This window comes from Hordeum vulgare, chromosome 5H (genome assembly GCF_904849725.1).
Source record: "Hordeum vulgare subsp. vulgare chromosome 5H, MorexV3_pseudomolecules_assembly, whole genome shotgun sequence".
Lineage (NCBI taxonomy): Eukaryota > Viridiplantae > Streptophyta > Magnoliopsida > Poales > Poaceae > Hordeum > Hordeum vulgare.
Genome location: NC_058522.1, coordinates 501,828,401 through 501,845,359, shown reverse-complemented (window position 1 = coordinate 501,845,359; position 16,959 = coordinate 501,828,401). Strand labels below are relative to the sequence as shown.

Genomic DNA, 16,959 nt, shown 5'->3' with positions numbered 1-16,959 from the left:
ATGCTAGATTTGTAACAAACCATTCACCTTTAATTATATCCGGCAAATATTTAGTTCATACGATTACCTTGCTTGAAGAAAAGCTTGCAAATTTAAGACCTGCTAGTGCTATCCACTCTTTCTTGTCTTCACATAGACAAAATTCATTTCAGAAACATGAAATATCTTTATAAAGATACAGTCATTAGTATCAAAAGCTTGCAGACGAAACTCTATAGAACTCCTGAATGTATTCTATAGCGAACATATGCTGCAACACAACACTGACTAATCTAAAGACCAATGTTGGCATACAAGATGGGTGCAGCTCTCTAAAAATTTCAACGTCAACCTGTCAAAAGTCTAAATTATTACTTCTCTGTTAAGGTGCACGCCATACTCATGTACTTTTTTATTCAGAATTTCTACTTATTGTTATTCAGAAGTCATTATCCAGAATTCCTACGTATTTTTATTAATAAGTAAAGATAACAAACAATGTTGTTTATTTGTCATTAATAATTAAAGATAAGAAAAAAAACATGTACACACTGCAGATATAACCAAACTAATGCAATAAGACAATGTATGGGACATACCAATATTTCAAGTCTTGTAAGACCACAACAAGAGAGCAATCAGTCTAAGATTGATACTTCATGAGAACTACTGGGGAGGGACTCGGGAGTGCTATAAACTAACTTCATTATGCTCCTTCCTGTGAGGATTGCTTTTATATGCTAAGAGAGACCCTTGTCTCTTACTAACACAAAGTTTAAGCTCAACTCATCCTAGAGAGAAAAGTGAAGTATAACCGTTAGGCTGCAATATAGATGCAGATATATCTCATTCTCACATAAACAGGAATTATGTGCACCATGAGCACAAAAAAAGTTTTCATGATAAAGACGACCTTATGTTTCTATACAGAAAATACGCATAAAAAGGATACATGAGCATGCATTTCACAATGAGGCAAACTCTTACATCACGTTTCTGTTCACGAAATTTTCAGATGTACAAAGTCGGTCATTGATCTTACTACCATTTACACTTCCAAGTGTCCGTCTGTTATTCTCCACATAGAGCATTATAAGAAGGATAACAAATTCGATAAGTATGAGCTGAAGTGTTACAACTGGAAGTAAATAAAACATTAATGGAGATGTACTGGCTTGTTTTACGCTTTGAAGAACATATTTGTTGAAGCAGGCATGACTCCTTAAAAACTGTACTTACCTTTTACCTGAACTTGATAGTATATTTTTATCAATATTAATGTGTTTTAAATCTGGATAGTCTCATCTAATGCTGGTTTCCGAATGTGATATGAATTGGTAGTGAAGCTGCAACAATAAAGAGTAAAATAGATTTAATGGTTTTAGTAGAGGGACTTCATAAAATATTTCTTTCTTCCGTGTAGTAGAGTCCAAGCTTTATACCAACGCGATTACAATTTGCATAATTACTTGCTTCCATGTAGTACAGTAGGGCATCTTAAGATCACTGACCAATATCGTTCATGTACACATGGAGTTTTTGCAAGAAAAATATCAAGTGGTTATAGAACTCAAAATACAAATATCTCCATGAGAGACTCATCCATTCTTCACCATAATTGGAGTTTTTTTAAGTTTTTTTAATAACTTTTGGATGCTGAAAGGATTAAGCCATCCTATTGTTAAGGCCTCTAGGGCATTTATATTTGGTCTCAGTTAAGAAGAGTAGTCCAAAATAATGCGCCATTGATGAATTCAAGATGTAATTATGCTAATTTAGAATTTCAAAAGAGAAGCAACGTAGTAACTGGTAAGCAGTTTTCCAGGTTCACATATGATAATAGTTAACGATGTTGTGAGGAATGAATAACTACTCAATAATCCTGATTCATGATTTCTTACTTATCACTACATTATTATGGAAAATCTAATGTAAAGTATTTTTCCTTTCAACATAGTTAATGATGCTGCAAAACTTAATGATACTTATCACTCAGGCTATATTACAATTATTCTCGTCATCTCACTCATCAGTATCTCAACTAATATATCGACATGGGAAAACTGGAAACCGGAATACTTTGGCCTTACCTTCTGAATGTTGAACTCCCAAATTCTACATTCTTGTCTTCAGACCCCTGTGTCTTCTGAATCTGTAGGGAATCATAATGGCCAAAACCATGATACAGAACTTGTATTGTATCTTCTTTACCATATTCTTGGCCATATTCAGTGATAGTTATTAAACCACCCACATCTTCATCACGCATGTACACAGTTATTGGCATCCTGTGTAAACAAAGTGATTAATGGTTTTTTCTTACTTCATGGACTCTACAGCTTAAGCGCGTGTTAACCAAGTACTGAGCATACATCACATCAAGAAGGAACCGTTTCTTTGCATTAACATGAGAACTTCTTAGCTATGTAGTTTTAACTGTCACCGGAATTTAGCCAACTTCACTGAATGCTGTGTACTCAATCTATTTTGAACAATTCCTAGGAAACAAATATTTTGAACATTGTCCCTACTGGTATCTGTACTTTGTAAATGATTTCACATAAACATAGTAGGAAGAGTCAACTCTTTGCATTAAGCTATTTAGCTCCACGGATATAGATATTAGCTAACAAAACATATGTAAGCCTTCATATTTCGTTGTTGGCAACCCCCTTGGTATCCATGAAGAAGAATGCATAACAGGTCCAGTTACTTACTGCAGAACATGTGAAGCCATGAAAAGTTCTGGCTCACCACCCCACACATGTGGCTGCCTAATCTGGGAAACGTATGTATCAAAATAGCCCTCAACAAACCTGTCAATCGTTGATTCAAGGAAATGCGACAGTTCAAAACATATCAATTATAATTATCCACCCATTTTAAAACCAGAAGAGCAAACATAACAGTAAGAATGTGCATCTACTAACCATTCGGTCTCTTCCCGTCTAGTGACAAATTCATCGGCAACCTGTACAATGATGGATGTGTATAGAAGATTTAGAGAATGAAAGTCAATAGTAGATTTAGAGAACAAAATACCTAGAAACATTCCAGACATACCATTGACCTCAATTCATCAGCTAGCTTTCTGTGAAGATCTTCCTATTACCAGACACACGCCCCATGAACCATGGGGTGGAATAGGCATCTCCCATCTCCTGGAATGCCTGGCAAATCCAGATAAAACAGTCACAAGCAGTAGCTTAATGACATGCTTACATATCCACATAATATAAATATTATAAAGGCACTCTATTTTTTAACAAAAGCAATTATTAAGCCTAACACAACTGCATTTCTCACCGCTGAGAGAATAATCCGTGTAGACTTTCTTCCCGTGAGAAGTTGATGCTGAAGTTTCTGCACAGTTGGTCTTTCTGTCCATAGGCATCTCAGCTTTTGCGATCCCTCAAACTGAAAAAGACAAAGCAGAGTCCACCGGGGGTAGCTCCTATCTTTTGATGCACACCTCTCCATTTTCAACCAATACCCGAAATTCTGTCGGATGAAAGTACGTCGAGCTTTTCACTTAGACTGCCCTCTCTGGTTGATAATCCGCTACGCAATCGTCGGCCCACTAAGCTGACGAAGTACTTCAGACTCTGTGCTTCAGATGATCTTGTGTTCTTGTTACGAGAAGAATCGACTAAGCCCAATGTGATCTGAGAACGGCTAGACTGCTGTCGGGAGCACTTCCATAAGACCATACTCTGCGTGGGTCCTCCTTGAAACTGGTTGGAATGCGCAGACATAGGCAGATCGCCGTGAACAGATTGCAGGTGAATAGAGACGCATCCAGTTCAGATAGTATCAGATTTCAGGTGAGGAGCTCCAGCAGGAGCATGCCCAGGGAGTAGACGCCAACTCCGGGGGCGGTAGTCGCCGGCAACCGCGTGGACGGACGACGTCGGCGTGTAGGTGGGGTACAGGTGGCGCCGCCCCTCACCTTCTCGTCCTCCGCTGCGCTAGAAACGAAGCAGATAAGATACAATGTGGGTTGAATACCTCGAGGGGACGGAGCCGCTGCGGCCGAGTGGATCGACGGGGCGGCGGAGGCCGAGGCCGCGGGAGGCGGACGGGAATGGGTGGGGGGAAGCGGGGACTCACGCGGCACCGACGGAGATGGGGACGGGGGCGAGCGGACGGCACCGGCGCGGGAGCAGGCGACACCGGCGTGGGCAGGTCGAGGCGGGCGCAGGCGGCACCGGCGGCTGCGGCGAGGCGGGGGAGGCCGGCGGGCCGAGCACCTGAGTTCGCGAGAGTGGGAGGCGTGGGAGCGGTTCCCAGTATGGAGAGTAGGGGTTTCGCTAGGAAGAGGTTTCGTTAGAAATTAGCGGAGGGTTTCGTTAACGAAAGGATCAATTTCGTTAACGATGTTTTGACCATTGATGACAGAATTAAACGGTGAGAGGGGGAGTTGGATCTGCCTCTTCGTTCTTTTTTAGTGGTAGTAGATAGACATGATCGTTCCTTCGCTAATGTGCCCATGTCTCATGAGGAAAAGCACACTAGTTTCTTTCGCGAAAGAAAACACACACCGGTTTGCAAGGTTTACTTTAAACAATAGATGCAAACACAGGCTAGCCGAAACTTAGAGCAACTTCAACGGGGTGATCCATTTCGTCCGTCGCCGTCCGTTTGGATCCGCGTAACGCGCGACCTAAACGGACGCACGTCTCTTTTTTGTCCGTCTGTCGATCCATTTACGGAGTCTGCTAGAGACGCTCTAACAGCAGAGGAGGAGCTCCTCCCTTTGGTCTTAAAAAAATACAGGTTGTGCCAAGAGTAGTGTGTGCGTGTCTGATCCAACGCTCCACGGGACGTTGCGCGCGAGGGAACATCAGTTCCATATCATTTCTGTTATTTATTGATTTACATTACTATAGTTTTTTCTTATAGAACAATAATCCAGATCTTGAAGTCGGTTGCTGTGCTAAAGCCTGAAGTTAATAACTGGACCTTCTTTTACAAGTGTGCGTTACAAGTGTGGAGTGTGATTTTTTTTATAATAATGCTAGACCTACAAAGACTTACAAAGGTTTACTTAGCCTTTCAAACTAATTCTTCTCTCCCCCTGATTTTCAGTGAAGGTGGGGCCATCATCCCTCAATTACCAATCACAATCTTACACATCAGTTTGTACGTAAAATCTTTAAATAAGCCTTTGTAGATGTAGCATTACTCCTTTTTTTAAAGGGACCCTGTACATTAAAACGATAGTCTTCCGTGAAAATAAAATAAAATAGAACGATACTCTTCCATCAAAAAATAAATAAAAATAGAACGATAGTCCTTACGTGACCCTTCTTGTGCATGATATTCAACACTAACTCAACTAAGTATTGAACAACGAGCACTGCCATGTGGACACGTTTATTTCTTAGGATCACATAACCAGTTGACATAAGTATTATCAGGACCAGAAATGATACATTAATTTTGGATATGGGAGGACGTTGCGGTGTTTTGGTGGTGGTGGGTGGGTGGAGGGCAGGATTTCCTTATATAACATCCTGGAATATGACCTTACTGATGTGGCTATCAATTGTCTCAGGTGAGCAATGTGTAACGTAGCAGAAGCTCTTCACCACGTGGAGAAATGTTTGCCTGCTCAATTTGTTGATACCGTTACTCCCTTCAAGAACGCGCTGTGTGATCTCCTGCATCTCCGAATCCACCTGATTGTCCAAATCTTGGATATTCCCATTCTGTTTGAATGATTAAACCGTTATTTTCCCTGATTGTGGAACCACACACAACAAAAACATATGTATAGCAGGAGATAATGCATGTGCAAACACACCTGGACAAGAACCCTTGCAGAAAGTTTATCGCAGATGGAAGAAGTGAGCTGCTCTAGCCGAGAATACTCCGATAGGTTATCATTTTCAGCAATTCGAGCATGCCGCCCTGAGATGATCTCAATCGCGCGAACCAGCAACAGTGCAGTGTCCCCATCCCATGAAACCTGGCTATCCTTCCCATCGCATGCCATGAGCCATTGCTTCCACTACAGTTAGAAAAAAAAAGATGGAACCATTATCACTACATTTAGCATCACACCAGACATGTTTGAGCTAGTGTTGTAAGAAGCTTCTACGCCTTACAGCTTTACGAAGACTGTCGGAATTAGAGTTGCCAAATGCTACGAGGTCGATAAGCCGATCAAGATTCTCCCTTGAATTTTTTGCTCCGCTACATGAACGCACGAGCATGTTAACTTTGACCGATAAGGCTTCACCATAATCAGAAATAAGAAGCTAGGTACCCAATGCGTCGGAAGTAAGAAGAGGCGACATCCACAAGCACCAAAGTGCGAGACCAACCAAGACGCTCTGCTACTCGTTCTGGTTCAAAGATGTTTGCTGATGCTAAGAAGTAAGCTGTCAGCAAGCTCTTCGTCGGAGGTCCACCATACTTCTGTAGATTATTCCTAGAATACCACCTGTATAGGAATCACTTTCGAGTAAGAAGCTAATTATTTTTGCTTGGTTAGTAAACCTGAGGACATACTCTTTCATGCCATGCAACTCAAGTCGGCAGAGTACTTGGAATCTGTTGAAATCAACTTTGGCCATCTTGAGATACAGGTCGTTGCAGAAGAGGGTCATCCTGAAAAATTCAAAATTAGGCTCAAGGATAATAAAACGTTTTGCGAGGACTAGCCTGTGGCTCGATAGTTTGTTGTGGCGGTGGCCTCTCAGCCCTCCCAAGTTCGATCCATGGGGCCTTTCATGGAGTCAGATGGTTTCAGAAGTTTCTCAAGATGTGTCGTGTGTGTATAGGTTGTAGATCTTGGTAAACGCATAGTGCAGTAGTGTGTGCGTCTGTGACTGCGGTGTGTGTGTTGTGCGTATGTTCAGTTCCTATATATGTATATCCATGTAACCCAGCAAAGAGGAAGGTGGTGAGGGAGTGGGTGGCTGGGACCAAAGTGAATTTTGGATGTGTGCAAGAGACAAAATTGGATCCAACATCAACAAAACCATGGTTTTGAAATGTTTGGGGCCGTGCTTTGACGGCTTCGTGTATTTGCCTGCTTTGGAAACTCAAGCTGATGCACTCGCAATAAAATTTCTAGAGGAGATGCGGGCAAGAAGACTGCTTTGTCTAGACCCTGGTTGCTCATTGGGAACTTCAACATGATCCTCTGGGTGTCCGAGAAAAATAACTTGAATACTCAGCGCGGCATGATGAACATGATTACTAGGAGCTTTGTAGATGATCATCGGCTCAAGAAGATCTATATGCTTGAGATGCTACACGTAGAGTAATGAGAGGAATGCTCCCACTTTAAGCAAGATTGACCGGACGTGAATACTAATATGTACCATGCCGTGGATCCTGTCAATCTTGGCTAAAGTGGGAGTGGATACTAATCTGTTCATGTGTGTGTTTTTTTTTTTTTTTTGAAAAGGAGGATGACCCCCGGCCTCTGCATCTGGAAGATGCATGCGGCCATTTTTTTGATTATTCTCGAGGATCTTACAAAGTAGTACAACAATATGTCTGAATCCGCCATTTTGGCAACATCTGCCGCTACTCCTATCCATATGATAAAGGGGTGCAAGCTGGACCAAATACTCAGACCTCTCACCTAAGCCTAACATCTAAAGCCGGAGACCCTGACCGAGCCACATACCGGGTCCGGGGCGCAAACCGGTCCGACGCACTCACATGTGTCGTCGCCGTCATCTTCTATTGGTCCATCTTCAGATCAGATTGAGGTACCAGCCTTGGCAGGTGCCTCCGCCATCGACGCCATCATGACGCCAAACGACGACCTCCACCTACGCGAGTCCATCTCCAAGCAACGGACGGAGATCCATGCTAGGATAGGGTCGCACCACCGTCGTCGCCCACCACCCACAAGCGCCACCCAGCCCCAAGGTTCCAAAGCGGCGCCTTCAAGAAGGGAACGACGCCGTGAGCGCCACCGCCGCCCAACAAAGTTAAGGCTTTCGCCCGGGAGACCTAGGGGAAGGGGAAGTGAGGGGATCAGTCCATACCGACGCCTTCAAGGAGGGGAACGGCGCCCTCAGGCGTCGCCGTCGATGCGGCCGGCCATGGTCGACCAGGGATTTCGCCCGAACTAGATCCCCACCACCAGCAGCACCTCCTGTACAAAACCGGCAATCCAAGGAAGCGCGGCCCGACCAGGCTGGCCCGCACGCCGAACAGGGAAGGAGGGGAGGCGCTAGATCGCGCGCACCGGCAACCGCAAAAGCCGCCGCCGGACGCCAGCGACCACCGGATCCCGCCGCCCGCGCGGCCGAGACGCCGGATCCACCTCCCGCACGGCTGCTAGCCTGTCGTGCCTCGCCAATGAAGCCGCCGCTCCAGATCCGGGACTCCACATGCAGAGGCAGGGCAGCCTAGGCCCCGCTGCCACCATCCTTGACGCCCCGGGCTTGCCCGGCGGCTGCCTCAGGCGGCGGCGAGGAAGGGAGGGGGAGGGGGAGGCGGAGGGGGAGGCGGCTAGGGTTGGGAGGGAGGGAGGGAGGGAGGGAGACGTGGGTGAGAGTCAGGAAGGGAGGGGGAGCCTCTGTTCATGGGTGCTAAGTGGCAAGAAAGATTCATGCAAGGAAAGAGAGAGGAGTACTTCTGAAGATGGACATATCTCGAGCTTTCCACCCCCTACTTTGCGAATTTTTGTTTGAAGTACTTAGTCAAAAGGGTTTTGTGGGAGGTTTGATTGAAGTGGATGGCAATTGCTTTGTCTTCGGCTAGCACCAAAGTCTTGGCGAACGGGGTTTCCGGAAGGAAGATTGCATATGTGCATGGACTGCATCAGGGGGATGCGACATTGGCACTTTCCCGTGTAAATATCTAGCGCTCTAGCTTGCGATCAATCCCCTGACTGAGAAGAGAACTAGTGGTAGCCGATGTTGGATCAAGTGCAATCTATCATTCTTTCCTGGCAGCAGGGCCTCATACAAAGGCATGGGCAGTTTGTCCTAGTAAATAGTGTCATTGCAGCTAGACCTGTACAGCACCTTCTGGTCATGGATGAACAAATGGCCGAGAGCTTTGTTTTGAGCCGACGTGGATGAGATAAATCGAAGTAAATTACTGGTGGCATGGGGCAATGTGCACAAGCCCAAAAGGTATGGATTGCTCTTCGGGTTAGATGGGACGGTGGGAGTGGCTGAGGAGAACTGAGTAGGACCAGTCATGGAAAGGGCTTCTACTACCAAGGGGGTTTTCGACATACATGAGGGTGGAGTGTACTTGATGTACTTGTAAACTTGGATGGAGGCACTCTTTGTCTTTCTTCTTTAATATATGATATGCACACTCGTGCACATTCGAGAGAAAAAAATGCCAAGGAGGTTTTCAACATACCAAGGACACCTTATAATCATATTATTGTATAATTTCCGCTACCTTTCATAAAAATCAATGTTTTAAATAGCGGGCTATGACAAATAGCGGCAGGCCTCAAAATCAGCTATAGCGGGCTATAGCTGCATATTTTTACATGATATCATTTAACGGCCCCTGCTGAAAAGGCTATAACAAGGCTATATAGCCGGCTATTTAAAACTATGATAAAAATAAGGTACGTGATCTGCGTAGTTTCGAAAAAATTTATCCCCGTTGTTGCACATGTTGATTTAATTTGCTAGGTACGCGATCTGCGTAGTTTCAAAAATAATTATCCCCGTTGTTGCACATTTTGATTTAATTTGCTAGCTATAAATAACTCGTTGGTAATAAAAGGCACCGTAACGAGGTGGAGAATCCCTAAATGCTTTGCACTGGAAACAAATAGTGCTGGACTTGATAAAACTAATTTGGTGTTGTAGATATTGCACATTTTTGTATGAACTTTGTCAAATTTATAATATTTTTGATTAAAGACAAAACTCGAACTTCAATTATTTTCAAATAATAAGGAATACATTGTAAGGTTACCTATGGAGGACCTTCCCAATCCACACATCAGCACTGCCTCCATATTGCTCCAAGTACATCCTTGTTTCAACTCGTGGCAAGCTTGCTTTCCATGGGTAATCCAGTGCGTACTCAACCTGTTACTGAAGTATATAAGACGAGATGCAATTGCTAATTTTCTGCCAGCTGAGAACAAAATTAGATATCTGCAGGAATGTACCTCGCCTCGGATGTCCTTTGCGATTGCCCACTTGTCCTTGAGCTTGTTTGAGGCTCTTCTCTCTTCGAGGAACCTGCGACAATAGACCTCAGCCCGCCCAATGACAGCATCATCGCTGGGAAATGCAAACTGGGATGCCCGGTAAGTGTTGTACATGGGGGTGACAGAAGATGGGTTTGACTCCCCTCGCAGACAGAAGAACTTCCCATCCTTCTCAAAGTTCTTAAAAACACCTGTCCATATGCACTTTTGTTAAACCTCTCATGTATGTACATGCATATACCTTAAGTATTAGGGAATGCTAGTTATTACATGGTTTGACATGGTAACCATGAAGACGGAGAAGTCGAAAGCCCATTGCTGTGTCATCAATATCCTTCACTGGACAGTTCTTTGTATGAGCCAATCCTTCTTGAGTCCAGTGCCTGTTCAAGTTTTTGCATATATTACATATAGACATATCTGGTATTGTATTTGCCACAAGTACATTGAGGCATGGCACCTCAGTTTACTGTTCAGGCTGAAGAGGAGGGTTAATAGAACTCCCTCCTTCCCGAATTACTTGTCGCTTAAATGGATGTATTCAAAAGTATTTTTAATTAGTTCTAAATACATCTATTTTTATCCATTTCTGCGACAAATAATTCAGGATGAAGGGAGTATAATGTATGGAAATAGGTAGCATATGCAAAAAACCTTAAAATTAATCTATATGACAAAACATGTTTGAGCACCCACACAAATAAAAATTGCAGTGATGTTGGTCCCTTTATATATGAGTTTTCTTTTGCAAAAATCTATACATATAAAAATCAAATGCACTGACGTTTTCATAGTTTGTTACCATTGTATTAAGTACCCATTGTATAGAGAAAAACTCAGATATACAAACTATCATAGCTTCCGTGGCGTTCTTTGTTTTACCAAATAGCATAGACTTGGAAATAACTGCAAACCCCTATGCATGTCTACCCTCCCATTACATTCTAATTTCCATCAACTTGTATCTTAATATTATGAATTATTGCAATACATGATCTCACATTAATAAATCATATTGAATGGCAGAGATATATGCTTCCCAATGTTGTGGAGTTTCTAAAGATATAACCTTGCTAGTTGAATGGTTAGTGGTGAATAGAAAGTGCCCTTTCATTGTCAGATAAACATATAATTTGGTTATGGATGTTCAAATAAGTACTATATGTTACCTGTGGGCAAACTCTAAGCAGCCCTCAATTTCGCTTACGAAGTGCCTGGATATGCCTAGTCGCATCAAGCGGTCAACCGCCCACAAGTGCTCATACACATCCAAGGGGTAGATACAGGGCACTGAAATGCAATGAAGGTACAAGTAAACAAAGCTAATTAGAAAGGAAAGGTATTGGTATTGGACATTTAGTATGTTCCTTTTTGTAGAAAAATTGTGCATCCAAAGTTTAATGACTCCACTACTACAACACATGAGTTGAAATAATATATGCAGTTGGAAAATGGACGGACTAGGGTTGCATGCCTTGTGAAATTCTATGAGAAAAAAACTAAATGAACTTTTTATTGCTTGTTTGAAATATTCATAGATATTATGCACTAATGGAGAGAGAAGTGCCTAGCTAGACAAGGCAAAAATTCATGTGCTCACAACTCATGTTTGTATCCCAAAAAAAATCCTATTGGTTTAGCTTTCCCTTAGGATATTTGTAGGAATACTAAAGCTTCATTTATTTGCTTCAATAGCATGAAGAGAATTTTTTTTCCATTGAATTCAAAATCCTCAAATTTTATTTGTTCTTTAGTCCAATTCAACTGGGCCCTAAGTCTTCGATTGGATGGTCCTGACATATACAAACAGAAGTAATAAAGCAATATTGTTCTAGGTGTCTATTCTTGTTGACCGATTTTACCTACAGTAGAAATAAAACAAACATTTGATATTAAACAATTATATATTGTACACATACGCATATTCCCATAAATCCTTATGAATGTTGGTTTCAACGGGATCGGCATCCTTTATGTAAAAAAGTGTACATTTTTGTTGACTTATTTTGCTAGTAAACATATCATGTGCAAATGGAACAAATACTGAATCCCGTAAGACATAGACACATAATGAATTCCTAAAAATAGTGTTAGTAAAAAAATGTGTATTTGAACCTATGGTAATTTCAAGAGTAAACTAGATGTACTTTGCAAGAAACAAAAACGATAATTAAACTATGGAATTATGTCCAGAACATAGTGTGAAGTGTGTTCCTTTGATGCTCCTATAATAACACCTGGCTTTGTAAAATATAGTTTTCGGCTGGATAATCTCCAACCCTATTGTTCCCTAACAGAACTTAGTTTTATTATTCTGAATACCATCCATATAAAATGTGACTTTCTAAGTTCAAATTTTTGTCTTCATACAATCCATTTATAAAAACACCAACAAACTAGTACAATCATTTTATGAAGATCTTAAAACTTGTGCATGTGACTCGACAAATTATATATATATTCTTTCTGCCTACCTGCGCCAGCAAAATTTTCTATGATTCCATCAAGGAATTCAAGGCATTTCTTGTCGCCTGTATGCTCTAGAGCAAAAGCTGTGGCAGAAGGTGACGAATGAAAGGATCCATCCAAACACCGGAGTTTAAGCAGCTTTTGCCAGTCCAAGTTTACCATTCCCTCTATGCTGTGAAGTAGAGTCGTTGGTGTTTCATGCAGTATGTCCGTAGGAATCCTAAAATTGATAAAGTCAGTTGACTAATTGATTATAAATACACTCCTAAACCTACAAAAGAAAAGAGGGAAATGTTTTGTACTCCATAATGCAACAGGTGCAAATGATGTTGACATTTTACAATTGTCAATGCACACTGATTTTAAGTAGATTACAAATATAAATCTGTGAAACAAATCCAGCCACATTATTCGTATATAGTTGTTGTATGTACTATCACATCTGTTTTCTTGCGATTAAAGACATTGCCTTATGAATGGAGTAATAATATCTTGCTATAAACAAGTGTATATACCGGCAAAAACTAGAAAGGAGCAATGTCCTCTTACGCCCACCTCTACCATCATAGCATGTTGTGCCTACCATTGTTTTTCCTGTTGGCAGACATTTATATTTGTCACTGGCTTAATTTCTTATCTGGCTTACTTAGCAATAGTGGTGGCAGAGGCAATAGAACACATGGATGGGCTCCAGTAGTGCAAACCTTGATTAGAATCTGCTATTTCACATTTCCCGAGGGTCAGGTACCGTACAAATGAAGGCACTTGGCTGCTTTTGAACTATATATATTATGATGTTTTTTCATCAATGTTATACACACCAGGTGAGTTTATGTTCTATTCAATTCACCTAGTTTCCTTTAGTTTTTAGTACCTTTTTTTGTTACAGACCTGTGATGCAGAAATTTATGAAAAGTAATAAAATCTGAAGTTATCCTTTGTCAAACAGAAAAACATAACAAAATTCTAGTAAATTAGTATAAAAAGTCACAACTTAATTCCTAAACATCTTCTGTAGTACTCCCTCCCTAAACAAATATAAAAGTGTTTAGATCACTACTTTAGTTATCTAAACGCTCATATATTTCTTTAGGATGGAGTAATTGGTTGGCTGAACATATAACTGTGTAGTAAGCCCTTGCTTCTCATGCACAACCTCAGTTCCTAATTATAAGATATTTTGGATATTTAGATATGGGTTAAATATGGAGTGAAATGAATGAACAGACACACTAAAACGTGTCTATATACATCCGAATCGGAATAATGGTAAACCATCTTATAATTAGGAATGGAGGGAGTATAGTAGTAAATACTGAAATACGCCCTCCATTTCTAAATATTTCTTTTTAGAGGCTTCACTAGGGGACAACATACAAAAACATATAGACAAACTTTAGAGTATATATTCACTCATTTTGCTACATATGTAGTCCCATAATGAAATCTCTAAAAAATACTTATATTTAGGAACGGAGAGAGTAATAGATGGGTGACAACCTAGAGTTTTCAGGAGTTCAAAATGAAGAACCTTTAAGTGTAAATTCATTTGTTGTTTGTTGGCTTGATTAACATTTTCAGGACTTCAAAATAAAGTAAAATGGATAGATTCAGAGAGAACCATACTTAGCGAGCTTTAAGTTTCTCTTGGCATATATTGCTTGCAGTGCAGGGTCATCATAAGGGATATCCAGATCTAGGTCCTTGGCCATATCTAGAAGTGAGGGGAAGGCAATCTCAAAGCCGACTAGCATCCAATCATCATCCTCGCCAGCCAACCTCGACATATTTTGTCGGATAAACAACAAACCTATAACAAAAACATACTATTTATACTTTAGGCAGTTAATATCTCATCCACACTGAGATGAATATAACGTAAACATTTTGTTCCGGTTGAAAGAAATTTCCAGTGATATACCTCTCTTGCAGTTGTCAGTGTAAATATTCCAAGACGTCAATGCCACAACACATGCTAGGGTGTTGATGATCCGGTCTCTGACCATAAAAAAGGCACCATCACCCCATGAACCATCTGGAAGCTGATTCTGGACGATCCATTCAATGGTCGATGGGAATTGTGGCCCATCTCCTCCGTCTAGGTTCTTGACAAGTGACACCATGGCTGTATCATAAGGAGACACACTAATCTCGCCCCCGCTCATTGACCTCAGTGCTCCTCTGATGGATTCAATCATGTGTGGCATCTCATCAAGGTCATCCTTGAGGTAAATTTTATCATTTTAACCAGAGTTAATTATGTAAACCAATTTGTGCACAAAATATAAGTCCACCCAACTTGAGTTAGTGATACACATATAAATACGCACCTTGTGTTTTCTAAACCCATCAACTGGTAGTTCGTGTGTTTCTGCCTCGTGGTCCAAAAATGTGCTATTTAGCACGCACCCTAAAAACCAGGCATCTCAAGTGAATAAATAATAAGTACAAGAAATATATGCGGTTCTAGTCGTGCTCTTGTCTTAGCCTTTTCGATGTGCAAGGGCCAGCAGCCCTCCCAGATCCGACAAATTATTTTCAGTATGATACATATAAATAATTTTTCACGTGAACAGTTAAGTGTTACTCCATCCGTTTTTAAATATAAGTCTTTTTAAAGATTTCATTAGGGAACTATATGAAGCAAACTGAGTGAATCTACACTCCAAAGTATGTCTATATACATTCGTATGTAGTTTCCAAGTGAATCTTTAAAAAAATACTTATATGTAAGAACGGAGGGAGTACAATTTTTCTTTGGCGTGGTTACAAAATATGCCATAATAAACTTATCAAAGCGGCCTGGGTCGGGGCCCCTAGTTACAAGATACGTAAGTCATGGTTACCTCGTAGTCCCGGACGTGAGCGTAAGCCTAGGTGCAGAAAGGTTCGGTCCCGTGGCTCAGCCTTCAGCTGGCCGAGCAACCGAACTTGTGGCTGTACAGCAGCGAACAACCGCATCCTTGCAGCCGTTGTTTTCTTGTGAGAGATGATGGGTTGATGGGTTCCTCCTCCCACCTCCATATTTATAGAAGAAAAGACCGAGCTGGCTGGTCATGCTTGCTAACTCGGGACAAATAAGCCGTGTCAAGTATTAGCAAAGTATCGCGAAATACCATCCGATTGGAAGCAATGCATTTGAGTTTACTATGGCAAACGCACAGTAATTTTGGGTTGACACAAGACTTCTAGTCTATACCTAATAATAAAGCGGCTATTGCTTCCGTCGGAAAACCCACCGCGATATTTTTATAAGAAAGCCCCTGTAATTTTTGTTATTCAACCCGCGCTTCATCATTTATCTGCAACGCAAAACGAAAAAACGATTCGCTGCAAAAATTATACCCGTACGCATCGCCTCCTCCCGTCGACCCTGGGTCACCCTGGCCTGTGCCCAGGCCGCCGCCACACCACTCGCCGCCGCGGCCGACCTCAACTGCCACCGCTGTTGATCTCAACCCACCCACCTCCGCGGCCGTACCTCTCCCCGCTCACTGCCCCTGTTGTGGCGCTCGAGCGCATCGCGTCGACCCTGGTCCACCCTGGCCTGTGCCCAGGCCGCTGCCACACCACTCGCCGCCGCGGCCGACCTCAACCACCATTGTTGTCGATCTCAACCCACCCGCCTCCGCGGCCGTACCTCTGCCCGCTTGCTGCCCCCGTTTCGATGCTCGAGCACAGCTTCTGGATCAAATCAACGCGACAGCTACAGTGACCGGGGATGATGCGTCTGCTCGATGCAAAACGGCGGCGGCGCGCGAATAAGGTGCGGCGGAGCGAAGTACTTGCAGGTTGAGGCGGGCCTTCATGGCTCACACGGGGAACTCCGAGGTTATGGCGCGGCAAAGGCGACTCCTTATGGCCAGATAGAGGCGCCTAACCCTTGCTCCCCTCATCGTATCCCCTCCTCCGGCAGGAACTCATCATCTGGTGAGATCCCCTCCCCATGCCTCCAACCGTGTGCCAAGCACCGGCAAGAAATTTTGTTTTATGGGGATTTGTTTGCTGACGAATGAATGTATTGAATGTAAGATTGTATTGTTGTAGAGACAGAGAATGGAACACCACCTGCAGTTTGTCATCTGATCCCACATTCTCTATCCCATGAGTAAAATAAGATAACAGTCCATTGATCAATTCATGTAGCCTCTTTGTTTTGCTTTGCTTGTCCCGCTCAATTTCTCATCATGTTGGAATTAACAATGAACGGGTTGATTTTTCAACAAAATAGGATAGGACTGACTACATTAGTTAGTTAGCTTATTATTTTAATAAATCAAAATGATTATAAAAAAATTAAAAGCGTGTGGTATTTTTTCTCCCGTTGCAACGCACGGGCCCTTTTGCTA

General features: G+C 42.2%; 2 protein-coding genes across 2 annotated transcripts; both read right to left on the bottom strand.

The window, feature by feature from the left end:
- Positions 1-861: 861 nt before the first annotated feature.
- On the bottom strand, positions 862-4,168 carry LOC123397497 (OVARIAN TUMOR DOMAIN-containing deubiquitinating enzyme 4-like). The gene is given in 7 exon segments (XM_045092026.1): positions 862-1,047; positions 2,070-2,267; positions 2,697-2,795; positions 2,910-2,950; positions 3,043-3,149; positions 3,286-3,942; positions 4,090-4,168. Coding segments are annotated over 6 exon segments (618 nt in total). The 5' UTR covers positions 3,374-3,942; positions 4,090-4,168; the 3' UTR covers positions 862-962.
- Positions 4,169-5,010: 842 nt separating this feature from the next.
- LOC123397545 (syn-copalyl diphosphate synthase, chloroplastic-like) lies at positions 5,011-15,594 on the bottom strand. The gene is made up of 14 exons (XM_045092073.1): positions 15,457-15,594; positions 14,941-15,020; positions 14,532-14,832; positions 14,237-14,420; positions 12,616-12,830; positions 11,311-11,431; positions 10,412-10,524; positions 10,100-10,332; positions 9,901-10,016; positions 6,496-6,594; positions 6,251-6,427; positions 6,090-6,177; positions 5,786-5,992; positions 5,011-5,690 (listed from the first exon to the last, which is right to left on the bottom strand). Exons 1-14 carry the CDS (start codon positions 15,569-15,571, stop codon positions 5,484-5,486), a joined length of 2,256 nt encoding a protein of 751 aa, XP_044948008.1. The 5' UTR covers positions 15,572-15,594; the 3' UTR covers positions 5,011-5,483.
- Positions 15,595-16,959: the final 1,365 nt, after the last annotated feature.